General features: G+C 41.0%; 2 protein-coding genes and 1 long non-coding RNA gene across 3 annotated transcripts in view; all 3 read left to right on the forward strand.

Moving 5' to 3' along the window:
• LOC128377470 (NLR family CARD domain-containing protein 3-like) overlaps positions 1 to 18,781 on the forward strand; it is a gene marked incomplete at its 5' end in the record, with an annotated part of 227,995 nt that overhangs the window by 68,843 nt on the left and 140,371 nt on the right. The gene's annotated exons all lie outside the window — the stretch shown is intronic.
• LOC128377206 (uncharacterized) lies at positions 4,385 to 4,891 on the forward strand. The gene is made up of 4 exons (XR_008323297.1): positions 4,385 to 4,467; positions 4,553 to 4,584; positions 4,670 to 4,726; positions 4,866 to 4,891. It is a non-coding gene; the product is annotated as an uncharacterized LOC128377206 (long non-coding RNA).
• Positions 8,324 to 15,830, forward strand: c17h1orf198 (chromosome 17 C1orf198 homolog). Its single transcript, XM_053337096.1, has 6 exons — positions 8,324 to 8,641; positions 10,857 to 10,907; positions 11,325 to 11,450; positions 12,395 to 12,562; positions 13,719 to 14,156; positions 15,639 to 15,830. The coding sequence occupies exons 1-6, from the start codon at positions 8,336 to 8,338 to the stop codon at positions 15,693 to 15,695; spliced, it is 1,146 nt and encodes a 381-aa protein (XP_053193071.1). The 5' UTR covers positions 8,324 to 8,335; the 3' UTR covers positions 15,696 to 15,830.

An 18,781-nucleotide genomic window follows, 5' to 3' on the forward strand; every position in this document is an offset into this window, starting at 1 on the left:
TATTTTCATGTGTAAAACCGGGTTAAACACGCAAGTCCTGATCGTGAAGCTAACTGTTAGCATGAGTTTAGCTAGTCTCCATAGGCTGAGTTAACACATTGTTAAGCCTCATTCATGTTGGTTGGTGAATTATTACGTGGGTTTATTGGCATTTGCTGCATTTTACACCTCATTCATTTACCTGTGAGTGAATCCTGCTGTAAAATATGTTGTTTGGTTACCTTGGTTACCATGGTTACCTGTAGTGAGGATACGTACCTGATTAGCAAGCCTGTAAAAAAGAAATATACTGACCTTTGTTGAAAACTTGTAAAGATGGAGAAAGTATTAGGATAATATGAGCAGTAAATCACACTCAATGTGGAGTCAATCCTACTGAGTGTTTGTGTTACTCTCTGTCTAACAATAGAAGTGACTTATCTGCCAGGACAGAATAAAGAGTAAAAAGTGAATTATCTTCTAGTTTAGCAGCAAGAACAGAACAGAAATCTGCAGCTAGAATGTTTTTAATGTTTCATTTTCTTTCTTTGGAAGCCCTGAAAACCATGTGAGTAGTTTTTATTTTATTTCTGAAGATTCAATTCATAAGTCTGATTTAAATAGTTTTCTGTCTTGTGTTTATGTGGATTTTTATTCATGTTTGATGTTGTAATGCTCATTTTGGCCACAAGATGGCAAAAAGTGTACCACTACTCTGTGTTCTAAACAGGACTGAAAGCACCTACAATACATTTCCTTTCTAGCCAAAAGAAAATAGTAATGTTTCATAACTTAACACATAATATATATAACATATGTTCAGAATGGATGGAGAAATGAAAACTCACCAGGAGGAAAACATAAATGCTTTCAGTCCTATCTAGAATATGAGGCTGTGGGATACTGTATCCTCCTTCATCTGTTCTTCAGTCATAAAAACAAGACAGAAAAGAAAGTATCGAATCTAAAGTCGACTCTCTTTTGTCCTTCATCACTAGATTAATAAATACCAGATTCAAATAATACCACCTTTCCCTCAGTTTTCTGTGTGCAGTTTGATAAAACACGAAACACAATTTAAACTAAACCAATCAAATGACGTTTTGAAACAGAGTCAATCTTGATGACCAGGATCACAAGATGAACTACGGAGGAGCTGTCATAGTTTGTGCTTCAGTGATTCAAATTTGTGATTAATTAGATCACAAATCACAAATAATATGGAGTCAAACTGGACTTTTTTTGGGGCCCCTAGGAGTCTGGGGCCCCTGGCTAGTGGCCTGCTTTGTCCAGTTAGTAATTCAGCCTTGATTGTGTTACTTTACTTTGTGTTGCACTGTGTGATCATGATTGTATATCACTGACTGTGGTGTTTTAGTGTTGTTGGATGCTGCATTGACTTGTGTTCTGTGGCGTCTCATGATGTAAAATGTATGTGTGATGATGATGATGATGATGTTGATGATGATGATGATGATGATGCAGTGACCTACAGCACTGTGAAGGCTTCCTCCTCTTATGCTGGAGCCTCCACTGATCTCAGCAACCTCTACACTACTGTCACCAAACCCAACCAATCAGAGACCACAGTATAGTTACAGCTCTTCTCATTACTTTTATTTTTACATTGATAACTGATCATTTAAATTTAGCTAAATAACATTGTCACGTTACTTCTCTCATTTTATACATTCAAGTTTGTGTTTTTTAGGGTTTTTTTGTTGTTGTAAAAGCTTCATTTGTCCAGCAAGGGGTGTAGTGAGTTAACTAATAGCACTGTGTGCAAAGGAGGCTGTTTGGAATATAAATGAGCAAAATACCTTATATCATACATTTTGGTTGTTAATTACAGGAAGTAGATGCCTGACTTGTTTACAAGAAGCAATGAAATGGAACAGATGGAATAAAATGCATTTATTTCAGACACTGCTGCTTCAGTTTACTGGTAAAAACATGTAACATATACAGAAAGATGAATTCTTAATATCTTTAATGTTTCTTTATCATTTTATTATCAACACAGTCAAGTAGTTTTCTAACAAGGTGAATGTTGAGTTTAACAAAGTCATTCAATCTAAGGATGAGGCACATTTGTAACATTTTGTTGTATCTAAACGTGTGATCAGTGATCATAGACATTATTAGTAATATTTTTTATTTCTTTTTATTGTCATTATTTCTCTCTCATCTTCTCTACAGCAGTAACCAGAGGGGGTTTCTTCACTGTCAGAGATGGAGATGAAGTGACTTTTCCTTGTTAAAGTATGATAACCGATCAGCATATGACAGTCCTAACTGGCTCTTTGGTCGATCAATAAACACAAGAGCAGTAGTAGTAGTTAGACAGGGGAAGATTGGTGAAAGTGAAGAGTTGAGAGCTGAGGATGCTGGTCTTTACATCTGCAAACAGTACAACAGATGAAGACAACAACAAGGTTGAACATTCATCTGTCTGTTGTTAGCAGTGAGTCTTACATGCATAAGTTGTAATAGGTACAGAGGTTGTACGTTATTCAGTTGTGGGTAGTTTGGGTAGATAGAGCTCTACACAGACTAGAGAACATGCTTGCAGCGGGAAACAACAACAATAAGAATTTATATTCTGAATTTACCCGGCAACAAGAAATACTCTTTTCTGATTGGCTGGTAGGTCGCTAACTCGAGAAAAGACCTGCCTATATATATATATACACATATACACACACATATATATATTATATATATATATGCTCATAAAATGCAAAAAACTTTGAGCATTAAGAAGGGAAGCTAATACGCTCCACCTACAACAAGTTACAGTCTGATAACTTGCAAGTTATAGAAATAAGAGGAGGAGACACTTTGCTTATTAAAGAGAAGTAGATAGTTTATTTCTGCACATTGAGAGCTGAGAGTGAGAGAAGAAGACAGAGAGAAAGACAAAGAAGCATGATGGTTGAACTCAGAGGGATTCAAATGTTTTTATTTCTGATTCTGGGCCTTCAGCTTACAGGTAAGTCTGCTTTATTAGCAGTATTACTTTATTTAATAACCATTTTACTGACAGTCAAATACGCTGTTTGTAACATTCACACTACAGTCATCTTCTTATTTCAGTTCATTTATCACTTTTCTCTCTCAAATTGTCAACAGTACAAGCAGTCACTGGACATGACATCACTGTCAGAGATGGAGATGAAGTCACTTTGTATTGTGAAGATGTGATGACTGATCAGGATAAATGTAACGGTACTACCTGGACCTTCATTAATTCAGCAAACTCATCAGCAGTAGAGCTGGTGGAACTTGGGCAGATTGGTGAAACAGCCAAAGCTAAATCAGACAGACTGAGTGTTACAGCCGACTGTTCTCTGGTTATAAAGAAGATCACAGCTGAGGATGCTGGTGGGTACATCTGCACACAGTCCGACAGATTAAGTCAGCAAGTTAGAGACTCTCTGGTTTTTGTCTCTGTTGTTATCAGTGAGTATTTACATCATAACGTTTTCAGCTCAAACTGTCTTGTTAGAACAATATACTGAAACATTACAATAATTATGATTACAGTGATGAAGTTCATTTTATTCTCTTGTTGTCTTTCTCTCACAATATCTCCATCTTCACCAGTGACTGAACATAAGGACTCTGATGAGGTGAAGTTAAACTGCTCTGTGTCGATACATGATCACTGCAGTCACACAGTGAGGTGGCTGTATAAAGGAAGAGACTGGGACATGAATACCAGAGATGCAAAGACGTCACGGTCTTCCTGTTCAGCTGCTATGTTCTTGTTGACTTCTCATTTTATTTACACATCAAATTATGAGTTTTTGCAGTGTGAAGTTGTAGATGTCAGCAGCAGCCGAGTGCAGCGGTATGACTTCAGTCCTCAGCTGTCAGGTGAGAAGATGACAAACTATTTAAAATCACTTTATTATGGTATAACAAACTGTATTTGATGTATTTTGAGGTTTTATTTAGGAAAATATGTTTAGTCCCTGCAGATGATAAACATGAGGTGTTTTCTCACTGTGTAGTTTTTAAAATAAATAATTTATCTTTGTTCATTGATCCAGGAAATGATGCAACAACACCAATGACACAAACCACTGAAGTAATGAAATCATCAACAGCAACAACTTTAAATAAAACAAAAGAAAAAGGTAAGAAATCATGTTTAAACTTTACAGATTGACCATCTCATAACAGAAATATAACTTTGGAAATGGAAATGTCATTTTGTGCTGAGACGACACTTTTCATATGATGGATCTAATCTGTTATTTCCATGGCCTCTGTTTCCACAGCTCACATCAACCTGCTTCTTAAATATGAAAACCTGCCAAAATATTTCACATGTCCAAACTTCCTTTACTTGATGTTGTTTCTGTGATTTAGACTCCTCAGTTTATGCAGATTGTTCTGCTCTGAGCTTCATAATGTTGGTGCTGCATGTGGCTGAACTCGTCCTCATCACTGTTGTTACTGTTCTTCTCTTCAGAGCTCGAGGTGAGAAAATGTTCACCAACCTTTGTTCAGTCTGATTAACACAAACTGTAAGTTTAGAGCTGAAATGTTGCTCTGATTTGTTTAGCAGGGAACCAGAGACCACCTGATGACCACACTGTGAGCTGATGTATAAAATCAACTAATAACATCCATGTTACTGTAATGCAGGACTGTGAATGTCTCACTGTTTGTGTTTGTGCAGGTTTCTTACTCAGTAAGAAGCAGAACAGCGAGGCGTTCAGGTCCAGCAGCCAGTCAGGTAAATATCTGATGGTGCGTTCAGGGTCTGCTGACTCCACTGTGACCTGTGTTCAGCTGGGAGGAAAGTCTGGGAGTTTGGGGTGAATTCATCATTTATTTGTTGCATTTTTACTCAGAATCTTGTTTTTCATCATCAGGTGCATCAGGATAAAAATGAATATGAAAACGTCCACACCGACATCACCAACTTAACCAAAACAAACTGTAATTAAATATTATCTCATCACAAAGTTAATTATCTAGAATCATTTTGACTCTTTTTAGATGTTAAAAATCTTAAAATTGGCTTCCAGCTTAACAATGTAGAGTCAATTTGAAGATTTGACTCGTTGCTTTTGTAGTTGTAGCTTTGCTTGAGTTTTTTATTTTTTTTTATTATTTAATCTCTTTGCATACACAAGAAATACATTCATTTTCATTTATATCTTTGCTGGTAGTCCAATATATTTTGTCAACTTTGTAGTGTGGTTGACTGAGCTTTAAGTCTTATCAGCGTCTCTTTTTCATAACTGAAAATTATATAATCTGCAAATAAAAACTGCTTAATAATCACCTGAAGTATATTTGGTGTATTTTGTAACACAGTATTATGGCTTCGATGTAAACTGTGAATATTATTTGCAATAAATATTGATATAAAGTTTATAAGAAACATTTTCTCTTGTGTTCCGTCTGACATTGTTACAATTCATTCAGTTTGGTTTAAATTATGTTTGTAAGATAGAAAATATTAAATAATACACCAAGGGTCGATTGTTGGGCCTGTAATGTGACCCAACCCATGACTGACAGGTATTAGCAGCATGTGACTCTATTATAACTTATAGGTGCCTGTCTGAACTACTGGAAGTCTCTACTCAGTTTATGTTAAAGTTCAATAAGAGAGTGACCCCAAAATGTTGCCACGAGTTCAAAGAGCAACAGTTTTTCTGATGTGTTCATAAAGTGCTTGTGTTCAGGAGCCTTGTGGTGCAAACGTGGTCATCATTAGAGGATAAAACCTCCACAGTTCAGCTGATGTTGTAACCACATTTAGGTCAAAACATTTCCGTCTCAGTTCTTAGAAAACATCTTTAACTGGAATGAGGAACCAAAACCACTAAAATATTACCGCATTAGTTTGTTTGTACAGTAACTTTATGTTTCACCACATCAAGTTCTGGTAGGAGTTTGACTCTCTTCTGTGTTGATGTGGTGTCAAACAGGTTTTAATCAGCTGCATTTTAGTGTTTTCTACAGGTGTGTGGTGGAGAGTAGTCCTCCTCCAACAAAACCACATCCAATATGATGAAACCTGTTACAAACCTTCTTAAATCTATTCTGTTGTTTTTATTGCTAAAACGTTGGATCAGCTTACATCAGTGTTTATAATGTGTCAAACTGCAGAGTAAGAAGAAAGTTGTGATAGTGTTTTGTTTTTGTGTTCCTAGATGGTTCAGCCAGGTTCCTGGAAATTACAATTTTATTAAGAATTACCTCTAAAAATACTGTCCTTTACATTACGTGAATGTGAGCCGGTTTCTAAAGAATGATGTAAATAGAGCTTCTGATTATAGATGGGAAAGTCCGTTGACACTGAAACACTGCACTGGAAAGCAGAAGTGTTGTGGTTTTGTATGCAGGTTAGTGCAGAGATTAACTGTCAACTGCATTAAGAGAGTTTAATGGATAATACACATTTTATGTGAGACAGTATATGTGAGAATAATTTAAACTAATAACATCCATGTTACTGTAATGCAGGACTGTGAATGTCTCACTGTTTGTGTTTGTGCAGGTTTCTTACTCAGTAAGAAGGAGAACAGCGAGGCGTTCAGGTCCAGCAGCCAGTCAGGTAAATATCTGATGGTGCGTTCAGGGTCTGCTGACTCCACTGTGACCTGTGTTCACTTTTTAAACTTCAACAGTCAGCTGGGAGGAAAATCTGGGTGTTTGAGACTCTTTCAAATTGATCTATTGTATATGTGAGATTATTTGTGATTGTGTTGAATGTGCAGCAGCAGAAACTTAAAGGTCAAAGCAGTGCGGTTGTGATTTGTCAGTTTTCAGCTTGAGTGTGTCAGACTTTGTGTTTCTTTGTGTTGTTTTTCACAGGAGATGAACCATGAAGATGATGATTACGATGATTGTGCAACAGTGAACTGATCAACCACTTCCACACCAACATCAGCTCACCAGAGAAACGACTCCCTGACTCTTATATCATTAATATCGTCTCAGTTTTACATGAATAGATGAATTCTTTACATAAAGAAAGAATCATAAGATCACTTTGACATCTTGGCTCTGTTAATGTTTTGTTGTTATTCATCAAATAAAGACATTTTAGTTTTAGTTTGTCAAACATATTCAAATGTGGATTTTATCTCTAGTTATGTAAGAAGCACAGTGTGGATTTTATCAAGTGTCCTTTTCTGCATTATTTTTCATCCTTTTCTCATGTTTTCACTCATTTAACTCCCTTAAATTTGCTTCAAGTAGAAGAATTTAGGTTTCAATTTAGACTTTAAGACTTTCTTTGATGCTTTGTTGTTAACATGTTTATCAGGAGTCCAACATGTGTTTGGTTTGAATGAGTCTTACACATTACAGTGTTTTTAGTGCCAAAGTCCCTCTTCTTGTTACTGTACTTCCACCACAGCTTATGTCCCACACCACATCACCATAATCAGATACAGTTTTGCCAAAGCGTTGTGTGAATACTTTATTCTCTAATAAAGTTACAACAGACCCTCATTTATGTAAAAAATCTGATAATTGTGTTGAGTGTTTTGGAAACCTACAACAGCAGATTCACCATCTTTCCTTTCTCTCTCTCTCTGATGATTTTTCAGGATTCTTTGTTGTAAAAGCTTTGTTGGTCCAGAAGGGGCTGTAATGAGTTAACTAATAGCACTGTGTGTAAAGGAGGCTGTTTGGAATATAAATTAGCAAAATACATTATATCATACATTTTGGTTGATAAACTTGCAGTCACCCACTTAAATGTGTTAGTGTTGTAATTAAATATTTATTGGTTTTAACGTTTTTTACTTACTTACTGCAGTATTTTATAAAATCATTCTCACTTTAGTCAAGCAGTAACAAGACACGACTTTCACGTTTCACCTGTTATTGTATGTAGTTTAGTATTATTATTGTTGTTTTCTGAGTCATCTTTAAGTGTGTATTGCCGTCACATCACTATGTCCGATGTCCATGCTGTAATTCCTCGTTTCAGGTCAGCAGGTGGCGGTAAAGCGCCTAACAGCTGTTTGATAACCTTCAATAAAAACAAACGAAGAATGATAATTAAAAAGAGAAGCTGTTTTTGTTTTGTGTTTTTAACTGTTTTGATATCAAATGTAAAGTGCTTCATAAATCAAATGTATTAGATAGATAGATTATATTATTATTACTATTATTATTATCACTGTTATCATTATTATTATAATTGTTGTTGTTTTCTGAGCCATCTCTAAGTCTGTAGCGCCGTCACACCACTATGTCCAATGTCCATACTGTAATTCCTCGTTTCAGGTCAGCAGGTGGCGGTAAAGCGCCTAACAGCTGTTTGATAACCTCCAATAAGAACCAACGAAGAAGAAGAAGCATAAAGAAGCTGAAGATGGCGGCCGCGACCGTCGCGGGGCTCGACGCGCACAGGATGGAGGAGAAGAAGCTGGAGTACTTCTCCTCCATCAACTCCATGGCCAGGAAGATCATGCAGGAGCGGGAGAAGATAAAGAGCAAACACGGCTCGTCCTGGGACAAGATGAGCCCGGAGGAGCAGGACAGCGCCATCGACAGCTGGATGATGGACCCGCAGGTTCGAGCCCGGTATGCAGCGCACCGGCTGGAGCGGCCGGAGGTGGTGTGTTACCCGAAGCTGCTGCTCCAAACCGGGCAGAAGATGGTTCACTTCGGGGAGGAGGTACGGACGCGGAGCTTTAACGATGTTTTTAATGTGTTTGTGGACGTTTGTCTCAGCGGGAGCGGCCACGTAGACGCTCAGATATGCGTGCTGACGTCACGGTGTTGTTTTTGTTTTTTTTAAAGCACGGCCCCAGTAGAGTATTACGGTGTAAACAGTGACCGTTTTAACTGGTGACCGTTTTAACTGGTGACCGTGTTAACTGGTGTCTGTTGTAACTGGTGACCGTTGTAACTGGTGTCCATATTAACTGGTGTCCATATTAACTGGTGACCGTGTTAACTGGTGTATGTTGCAACTGGTGTCCGGTTTAACTGGTGACCATGTTAACTAGTGTCCGTTTTAACTGGTGACCATGTTAACTAGTGTCCGTTTTAACTGGTGTCCGGTTTATCTGGTGTTAACCGTGTTAACTGGTGTCCGGTTTAACTGGTGGTGACCATGTTAACTAGTGTCCGTGTTAACTGGTAACCGTGTTAACTGGTGACCGTTGTAACTGGTGTCCGGTTTATCTGGTGACCATGTTAACTAGTGTCCGTTGTAACTGGTGACCATGTTAACTAGTGTCCGTTTTAAATGGTGTCCGTTGTAACTGGTGTCCGGTTTAACTGGTGTTAACCGTGTTAACTGGTGACGCTGTTATGAAACATGTGGGAACCCTGACATGTAAAAACCACATTTATAACATTTAGAATAATAAAGCCTGACTGGTTTAAATCCGAGGCCATGGTCCTCAACCGGAAAAGGGTGGAGTGCACTCTTCGGGTCGGGGATGAGATTCTGCCTCAAGTGGAGGAGTTCAAGTACCTCGGGGTCTTGTTCACGAGTGAGGGAAGGATGGAACGGGAGATCGACAGGCGGATCGGTGCGGCGTCTGCAGTAATGCGGACTCTGCACAGATCCGTCGTGGTGAAGAGAGAGCTGAGCCGAAAGGCGAAGCTCTCGATTTACCAGTCGATCTTCGTTCCTACCCTCACCTCTGGTCATGAGCTTTGGGTAGTGACCGAAAGAACAAGATCGCGGGTACAAGCGGCCGAAATGAGCTTCCTCCGTAGGCTGGCTGGGCTCTCCCTTAGAGATAGGGTGAGAAGCTCAGTTATCCGGAGGGAGCTCGGAGTAGACCCGCTGCTCCTCCACGTCGAGAGGAGCCAGATGAGGTGGCTCGGGCATCTAATCAGGATGCCTCCCGGACGCCTCCCTGGTGAGGTGTTCAGGGCACGTCCCACCGGTAGGAGACCCCGGGGAAGACCCAGGACACGCTGGAGAGACTATGTCTCTCGGCTGGCCTGGGAACGCCTCGGGGTCCCCCTGGAAGAGCTGGACGAAGTGGCTGGGGAGAGGGAAGTCTGGGCTTCCCTGCTTAGGCTGCTGCCCCCGCGACCCGACCCCGGATAAGCGGCAAGAAGATGGATGGATGGATGGATGGTTTAACACGGTGTTTCGGTGTAAACAGTGACCGTGTTAACTGGTGACTAGGAGGCGCCAGTTAAACCAGTCACTAGTTAAACCAGTTACATACACACACATACGACCTCAGTACAAAATCATCACAATGAATCTGTCATTTTATTATTAATGCAGACTCTTCATTGGAGGGGCCATAGGGGGTCCGGACTCAGAGTTATGGAGGCACTGGCCCCTGTTGGCCCTAGAACCGTCCCTGGTTACCCCGAAACACTGTATTAAAAAAACAAGTTCAACAGTTAACAGAATAAACCCTGACTGTGTTAACGCAGTTTTTAACACGGTGTTTCGGTGTAAACCGTGACCGTGTTAACTGGTGACTGAGGGCACCAGATAACACGGTTACTGGTTAGACCGAAACATCACATTTAAAAAACATGTTTAAAACAGTCAGGACTTATTTCTGACTTTGAGAAGATGTTTAGATTAATTAATTTTATTATTTTAACCACATTTGAAGTTCTTAAATCCAGATTATTAATCAAACAGCCAAATGATTCAGGGATGACAGCTCACTAGTGATGGGATACACACAGATCATTATTCATTTTCACCTATGATTGGTTATGTGTTATTTTTAAATTTAAATGAATTGTTTATTGTTACTAAAGTTTCTGAACTGTTTAACTGTAACATGATAAAGTTAGTGACATCATTGTGAAGAAGGACACGGGGAGTACCACATAGACTAACGTGTGTGTGTGTGTGTGTGTGTGTGTGTGTGTGTGTGTGTGTGTGTGTGTGTGTGTAGGACATCACGTGGCAGGACGAGCACTCTGCGCCCTTCTCATGGGAAACCAGGGTAAGAACAACGCTCCCTTTATATTTTTATTAGCAGCAAATATTCATATTTAAAAAGCTGAATCAGATAATTGGGTTAGGATGGATGAATGAATGGATGGATGGATGAATGGATGGATGAATGAATTAATGGATGAAGGAATTAATGAATGGATCAATGGATGGATGGATGGATGGATGGATGGACGGACGGACGAACGGATGGATGGATGGACGGATGGATGGATGGATGATAATGGATGGATGATAATGGATGAATGGATGGATGATAATGGATGAATGAATGGATGGATGGATGGATGATAATGGATGAATTGATGAATGAATGGATGGATGGATGGATGGATGGACGGATGGATGAATGAATGGATGGATGGATGGATGAATGGATGAATGATCTGTGTATTTAACGTTTCAGAGCCAGCTGGAGTTCAGCCTGACGTTGGGTTCAGTGGATCCGATCACAGCGTCGTCTCAGAGCGACTCCAAGCCCACCAAGCTTCCTCACCAGAGTCAGCTGGGCAAGAACACGCCAGGAAACAAGGTCCGAGGAGCTCATACTTAATACTTAATCACACTGTGGGGAAATTACATTATTACTGCAGCAAAACCAGAATAATGAACAATAAATAATAAGCAAGAACGATTAATTTTTTTAATCGAGATTAATCGCAGAATTTCCATAATTAATCACGATTAATGGCGTTTTGAATAGCATGTTTAAAATCCTGTTATTTTCCATTTGAAGGCAGTTTTAAGCCCATAATGTAAAGCATTTCTTACCAGAGTGTCTTAACTGGGAATCAATCATGGCTCTGCTGCGACTCCCACACTCCAAAATGGTCCTTTGGTGGAGCTGAGGCTGGCTTGGCTGCACCTGGGTGTTTAGCGTGGAGGTGCTAACTCAAACTCCACGTACTCCGGTGGTAGTTAAACTCCGTTTGACACAGGTTGCATTTTACTTTTGACTTGTCAACTGAAGCGTCTGGAAGTGTTTTAAAGTTAAACAAGCCGTTCAAAAGTCCAGTAGCTCTCTTACTTTCCATCAGCGCGGTAGGTTTACTGCAGGAGGCCACTTCAAAGCATAGCGCTACAGCTAGAGGAGCCGTCTACGGAGGAGGAGAAGGGACAAAAAGGCTTGCAACATTAAAATGAGATTAAAAGAAATTAACGTTAATGCTGACAGCCCGAGTTCTTATGATTATTTATTGTTTTTATTGATGCTCTTTATGTTTTACTTTGACGTGATCTCATCTTAAGTTTATACAGCACAGATTAAAAGATATTTAGACTCATTAATGAAGTTTAATAATAAAAACAGCTGATTTAATCGACGTTCATCTGGAAAAGCTTTAAATAACTTCCTCTGAGGCTGTGATCATGTTTAATTCAGTGTTTCTATAAATGAACTGAAACGTGTGTATGTGTGTGTCTCTGTGTGTCTCTGTGTGTGTGTGTGTGTGTGTGTGTGTGTGTGTGTGTGTGCAGGTGTGTGTGAGCGAGAGCCGCAGACCGGAGGAGGAGTCGTCCTTCTGGAAGATCAGCGCTGAGCGATCCCGACTGGAAGGAGAACAGAATGACTTCACGTCTCTGACTCCGAGTCAGATCAAGTCTCTGGAGAAAGGAGAGAAGTCTCTGCCCTCGTACCTGAGACAGGTCTGACCTCACTCGACCTCACTCTGACCTCACTCTGACATCACCCTGACCTCACCCTGACCTCACTCGACCTCACTCGACCTCACTCTGACCTCACCCTGACCTCACTCACTCTGACCTCACTCACTCTGACCTCACTCTGACCTCACTCTGACCTCACTCACTCTGACCTCACTCACTCTGACCTCACTCACTCTGACCTCACTCTGACCTCACTCTGACCTCACTCACTCTGACCTCACTCACTCTGACCTCACTCAACTCTGACCTCACTCACTCTGACCTCACTCTGGCCTCACTCACTCTGACCTCACTCACTCTGACCTCACTCTGACCTCACTCTGACCTCACTCACTCTGACCTCACTCTGACCTCACTCACTCTGACCTCACTCAACTCTGACCTCACTCTGACCTCACTCACTCTGACCTCACTCTGGCCTCACTCACTCTGACCTCACTCGACCTCACCTGCACCTTTAATTACTATTATTAGTAGTATTATTATAGTAGTAGTCCTTCCTTCCTTCCTTCCTTCCTTCCTTCCTGCCTTCCTTCCTTACTTCCTTGCTTCCGTTTTTTATTCCTGTCTACCCTTCCTTCTTTTCCTCCCGTCCTTCCGTCCTTCCTGCCTTCCTGCCTTCCTGCCTTCCTTCCTTCCTTCCTTCCTTCCTTCCGTGTTTTATTCCTGTCTACTCTTCCTTCTTTTCCTCCCTTCTTTCCTTCCTTCCTTCCTTCCTTCCTTCCGTTTTTTATTCCTGTCTACTCTTCCTTCTTTTCCTCCCTTCCTTCCTGCCTGCCTGCCTGCCTTCCTTCCTTCCTTCCTTCCTTTCTTTCTTTCTTTCTTCCTGCCTTCCTTCCTTCCTTCCTTCTTTCTTTCTTTCTTTCTTTCTTTCTTTCTTTCTTTCTTTCTTTCTTTCTTTCTTTCTTTCTTTCTTTCTTTCTTTCTTTCTTTCCTTCCTTCCTTCCTTCCTTCCTTCCTTCCTTCCTTCCTTCCTTCCTTCCTTCCTTACTTCCTTACTTCCTTCCTTCCTTCCTGCCCACATTAGATTAAATTGTGTAGTATGTTGGCCTTAAATGAAGATGAGTGTGACCCCCCCCCCCCCCACCCCCCCTCCTGCTGCAGATAAATAAATCTCCCATCATCTGTTGCCTAGGAGACCTCGCTTCCCTCCAAGGATCCGGATCCAGCAGACCTGCATCCTCCGGCTTCCAGCAGGTCCACCAAGCAGCGAGCTCCCAAACCCCCGGCCCCTCAGCCCCCCCTCCCCCTCTCCGTGCCCCCCTCCGTGCCCCTCTCCGTCCCCGTGCCCATCCCGGTCGCCGTCAGCGCCACGCCGGCCTCCATCTCCATCTCCCCGAGCCCGGCGCCGCCCGTCAGCGTGTCGTCGTCGGTGGCGGGGTGGGAGCGGTCTCAGAGCACGCTGCCCTCCGCCGGAAACACACACGACGAAGTCTTCTCCCCCGCCATGATGAGCAAGACCCCCCCCCAGCCCCCCCCCACCGCCGACAGGAAGGACAGGAAGAAGGAGAAGAGAGAGAAGGAGAAGGAGAAGGAGGAGGAGGCGTCACCCAACAGCCCCACCTTCTCCCAGGTGAGCTCTGTTCACCCTTTAACTCAGGGGGGTCAAAGGAGGGAAGGAAGGAGGGAAGGAAGGAAAGAAAGGAGGGAGGAAGGAAGGTAGAGGGAGAGAGGAAAGGAAGGTAGAGGGAGAGAGGAAAGAAGGAATGAGGGAGGAAGGAAGGATGGAAGGAAGGAAGGAAGGATGGAAGGAAGGAAAGGAAGGTAGAGGGAGAGAGGAAAGGAAGGTAGAGGGAGGAAGGAAAGGAAGGTAGAGGGAGAGAGGAAAGGAAGGTAGAGGGAGAGAGGATGGATGGAAGGAAGGAAAGGAAGGTAGAGGGAGAGAGGAAAGAAGGAATGAAGGAGAGGGAGGAAGGAAGGAGAGGGAGGGAGGAAAGAAGGAGTGAGGGAGGGAAGAAGGGGGATGGAGGAAGGAAAGAAGGAATGAAGGGAGGAAAGAAGGAACAGTCAAAACAGTTTTGAGTCTCTTTAGTCTCTCCATCTCTACGTTACCATGGTAACTAGATGGCAGCTGTGACTCAAACTAACTGTAGGTTGATTTTAGTCATTTTTATGTCTATTTTTTGGTAGTTTTTAGTTTTCTTTAGTCAATTTAAGTCTCCTTTTAGTCATTTCTATGTATATTTTTTGTAGTTTTTAATGTTCTTTGTCTCTTTTAATCATGTTTTCATCTCTTTTTGGTGGTTAAATGTTATTTTCTATGTGAAGGTAAAATGAGCAGAGCTTTCTGGAAGTGTGGGGTTTATTGTAGAACCATTAGAGCCATCAGTCTTCATCCTCATAACTACTATCTTATTAAAACTATTAACTATTTATTTCACTGAAACACATGGACATAGATACGGAGATAATCTGACCCAGTATAACATTTTCAAATATTTTAATTTTAGTGCATTTTGGGTCACTTTAGATCAGGTCATCAAATTTCAGAATAAAAGAACATTTAACATGTTTTTACAGCTCTAAAAAGTCATAAAAATACATCCTCATAACTACTATCTTATTAAAACTATTAACCCTTTACATGCTCTTCAGATTCTGACCCAAAGTCTAGTTTGGTTTTAGTTTTCCAGTGTTACATGAATCATGAGGAACATCTGGAACTGGATCATTTTAGCATTTTTATATTTCTAAAGATTGTAAAATAATAAACTAGAAGGATCCAGAGCATAAATATATAAAAAGTGAAATATAGATATAATGAATATATTGTAGAGTAAGTTTATTGGGGGAAATACTGAGTACGATTAAAACCAATGTCCAAATATGATCTATAATAAATAATAAATATATAATATATGAGGAGGAGGAGGAGGAGGAGGAGGAGGAGGTGTGATGGCTGATGGTATGAAATAAAATAAACCCAATGAAATAAGTCCAATAATGACTTTAAATATTAATAATTCAGATTATTCAGGAAATGAAAGTAAAGGTAAATCATCTCCAGTGTTTTAATCATTTCTCTCTTTCTTCTTCTTCTTCTTCTTTCCTTCAGTTCAACACAAGCAGCAACATCCTGAAGACTGGGTTCGACTTCTTAGACAACTGGTAACCATGGAGACGGGTCGCTGCTCTGAACGGACCATCACCATCATCACCATCATCATCATCATCATCTTCATCACTCTGAAGAAGGACCGCACTCATCATGTCTGTAATCACCCTCAGTGGCTTGTTAAGGCACCCCCCCCCCATCTGCCCCCCCCCCCAATACTCCCACCACCTTTAAGAGTGATTAGAGTTTTATAGATTATTGCCAAATACCCCCCCAACCCCCCCTCTGCCCCTCCCCCAACACCCCCTCCCTTTAAGAGTGATTAAGGTTCAATCTTTAGAGTTTTATAGTTGCCAAATATCCTCCTGCCCCCCCCCCCCCCCCCCCCCTCCTGCCCCCCACTCCCACTGTGCATTCACACTGCTGCAGCTGATCTTTCATTTCATCATATTCAGTCTTTGCTGCAGCTGATAAACATAAAATATTAAAAACTAATAATTAAATGTTTTTTATCTAGCTGCTAAAATAATTATTCTTCTTGTTTTTGGAACTAAAACTGCAAAAAAAAAAAAAAGGGTGGCGTTACTTTTCTTTGTTTTGGCAGTTAAACATTTTCAGATGTAGAAAATAAATAAGATAGACATTTTTAAACACATACCGTAAACTCTGGACTATAAGCTGCTACTTTTTTCCCCACACTGTGAACACTGAGGCTTTTACTACGCTGCAGCTGATAAAAGTTCATTTGGTTTTTTCGTGGGTGTTGTTGTTACGTACTTTATTATTTTATCACTTTGCTTCATGTTTGATAAACATTGTTGTTCTGACTCATTCATAGAGAGAACGGGAGAGTTCACTCAGTAGCTAACCCTAACCCTGACCCTGTCCCCCCCCCAACCCCTAACCCTAACCCTGACCCCCCCCCCCCCCAACCCCTAACCCTAACCCTGACCCTGACCCCCCCCCAACCCCTAACCCTGACAGAACCAGGTAGATTACTCCAGTAACAGTCAGACTTAGCTTAACTCTTTATTGGGCAAATAATTATATTTGGTAACTTCTGTAAATATCCCAAAATATCCTTCCTTCCTTCCTTCCTTCCTTCTTTCCTTCCTTCCTTCCTTCCTTCCTTCCTTCCTTCCTTCCTTCCTTCCTTCCTCCCTCCTTCTCTCTTTCTTTCCTCCCCCCTACCTTCCTCCCTCCCTCCTACCTTCCTTCTCTCCGTCCTTCTGTCCTTCCTTCCTTCCTTCCTTCCTTCCTTCCTTCCTTTCCTCCCTCCCTTCCATCATTCCTCCCTCCTTCCTTCTTCCTTCCTTTCCTTCCTTCCTTCCTTCCTTTCCTTCCTCCCTCCTTCTCTCTTTCCTTCCTCCCTCCCTCCTACCTTCCTTCTCTCCGTCCTTCTGTCCTGCCTTCCTTCCTTCCTCCCTCCCTTCCTACCTTCCTTCCTTCCTTCCTCCTTCCATCATTCCTTCCTTCCTTAAGTATTTCAATGAGTGCCCTATAAAGGGTTAATGACTTTAATGAATTTGGTTAGTTTATATAATGCAGATTCATAAAATATTACTTTTATGAGGGTCACAGTCACAGATAATAAACTTACCATTTGATAATTGTAGCAGCGGTGCAGCAGATGTAATGAAGTCCACGCAGCACGCTGGATGTAAACTAATATTAAGCCTATAGTCTATTTATTATAATGTCCATGGACATACACTGAGTTCTTTTGTCTTAATAATGATAAAATAATACACAATAAATGGTCGGATTGGGAACCCATATGCATAATGTCTCCACGTTGCATTTAGAGTTGCTTGAAATGACCCTAACCCTAACCCTAACCCTGCCCCCCCGCCCCCCCAACCCTAACCCTAACCCAGGGCTCAGCTAGTGTTGCCTTTTAAAACATTGTCGATGGATTCCCGGAAAATTGGCTCCTTCTCCCTCAAGCAGGGTACACGTGCACTCACACTAGCCAAATAATCCGGACTTTAGGGGCAAACGTGCTTGGGCATGGTACGATTGCCTAGTGCGCCCTAAATGTGTGTAGTCAGAGAGAGGAGGTGGAGGGGGGGGTTGCGGTGATGGCTGTCAGGCATCGCCGGACCAGCCCTAGCTAATATCTCATATTACAACGTGGGACACCTGCAGTTTATAATCCGGTGCAGCTTGTACAAAAGTTACAAAATAGATTTTCTTTCTAAAATGACAGCATGCGGCTTTTAATCAGGTCTCTGTAGTCCAGAGTTTACGGTAAATTAAGACGTAAAGAAGTTAATTTAACATTTAATGCAGATATGAGACGACTCAGCTTTTAATGTTCAGTTCAAAACACTAAAACTTCTACTACTTTAACTCCAGCTGCTTTTAAATAATATAATATAATATAATAATATAATACTAATATGTTTAAAATGTTTTAATGCTGTTAACTCTTTCAGATAATGGGAACATTTGATCGTCTGTTACAGTTTAAACCTTCTACTTATTTATAGTTAGCAGTGTGTTTGCACAGTTACAGCATGTTAAACACTTCATTTCTTCTTCATGTGCTTTTATTTCTACCTGCTTCTATGACTCATTTCTTCTTCATGTGCTTTTATTTCTACCTGCTTCTACGACTCATTCTTCTTCATGTGTTTTTATTTCTACTGCTTCTAATGACTCATTTCTTCTTCATGTGTTTTTATTTCTACTGCTTCTACGACTCATTTCTTCTTCTTCATGTGTTTTTATTTCTACCTGCTTCTAATGACTCATTTCTTCTTCATGTGTTTTTATTTCTACCTGCTTCTATACGACTCATTTCTTCTTCTTCATGTGATTTTATTTCTTCTTCATGTGCCTTTATTTCTACTGCTTCTATGATCATTTCTTCTTCATGTGCTTTTATTTCTACCTGCTTCTAGGACTCATTTCTTCTTCATGTGTTTTATTTCTTCTTCATGTGCTTTTATTCCTGCGTGTATATTCCCTGTAAGCAGTGTGTAGAGTTAAAGTAGAGCTCAGTGCCTGCAGCTTTGCCTCGAGTCAACCACATCTCACAGTCTGACTCATGGAAACTCCCGCCGTCTCCATGGCAACCTGTTACAGCTTCAGCTCCTCGCCAACACCTCACTCCTCTCCTCCTTTTAAACCCCCCCCCC

The sequence above is a fragment of the Scomber japonicus genome, chromosome 17 (genome assembly GCF_027409825.1).
Source record: "Scomber japonicus isolate fScoJap1 chromosome 17, fScoJap1.pri, whole genome shotgun sequence".
NCBI lineage: Eukaryota > Metazoa > Chordata > Actinopteri > Scombriformes > Scombridae > Scomber > Scomber japonicus.

What these genes read in the sequence shown, in the direction of transcription:
- c17h1orf198 (XM_053337096.1), top strand. Translation starts at nt 8,336, where the DNA reads ATGGCGGCCGCGACCGTCGCGGGGCTCGACGCGCACAGGATGGAGGAG. An exon ending in TGGTTCACTTCGGGGAGGAG is followed by an intron (nt 8,642 to 10,856) that starts GTACGGACGCGG and finishes GTGTGTGTGTAG; the next exon opens with GACATCACGTGGCAGGACGA. An exon ending in TGCCCTCGTACCTGAGACAG is followed by an intron (nt 12,563 to 13,718) that starts GTCTGACCTCAC and finishes TCTGTTGCCTAG; the next exon opens with GAGACCTCGCTTCCCTCCAA.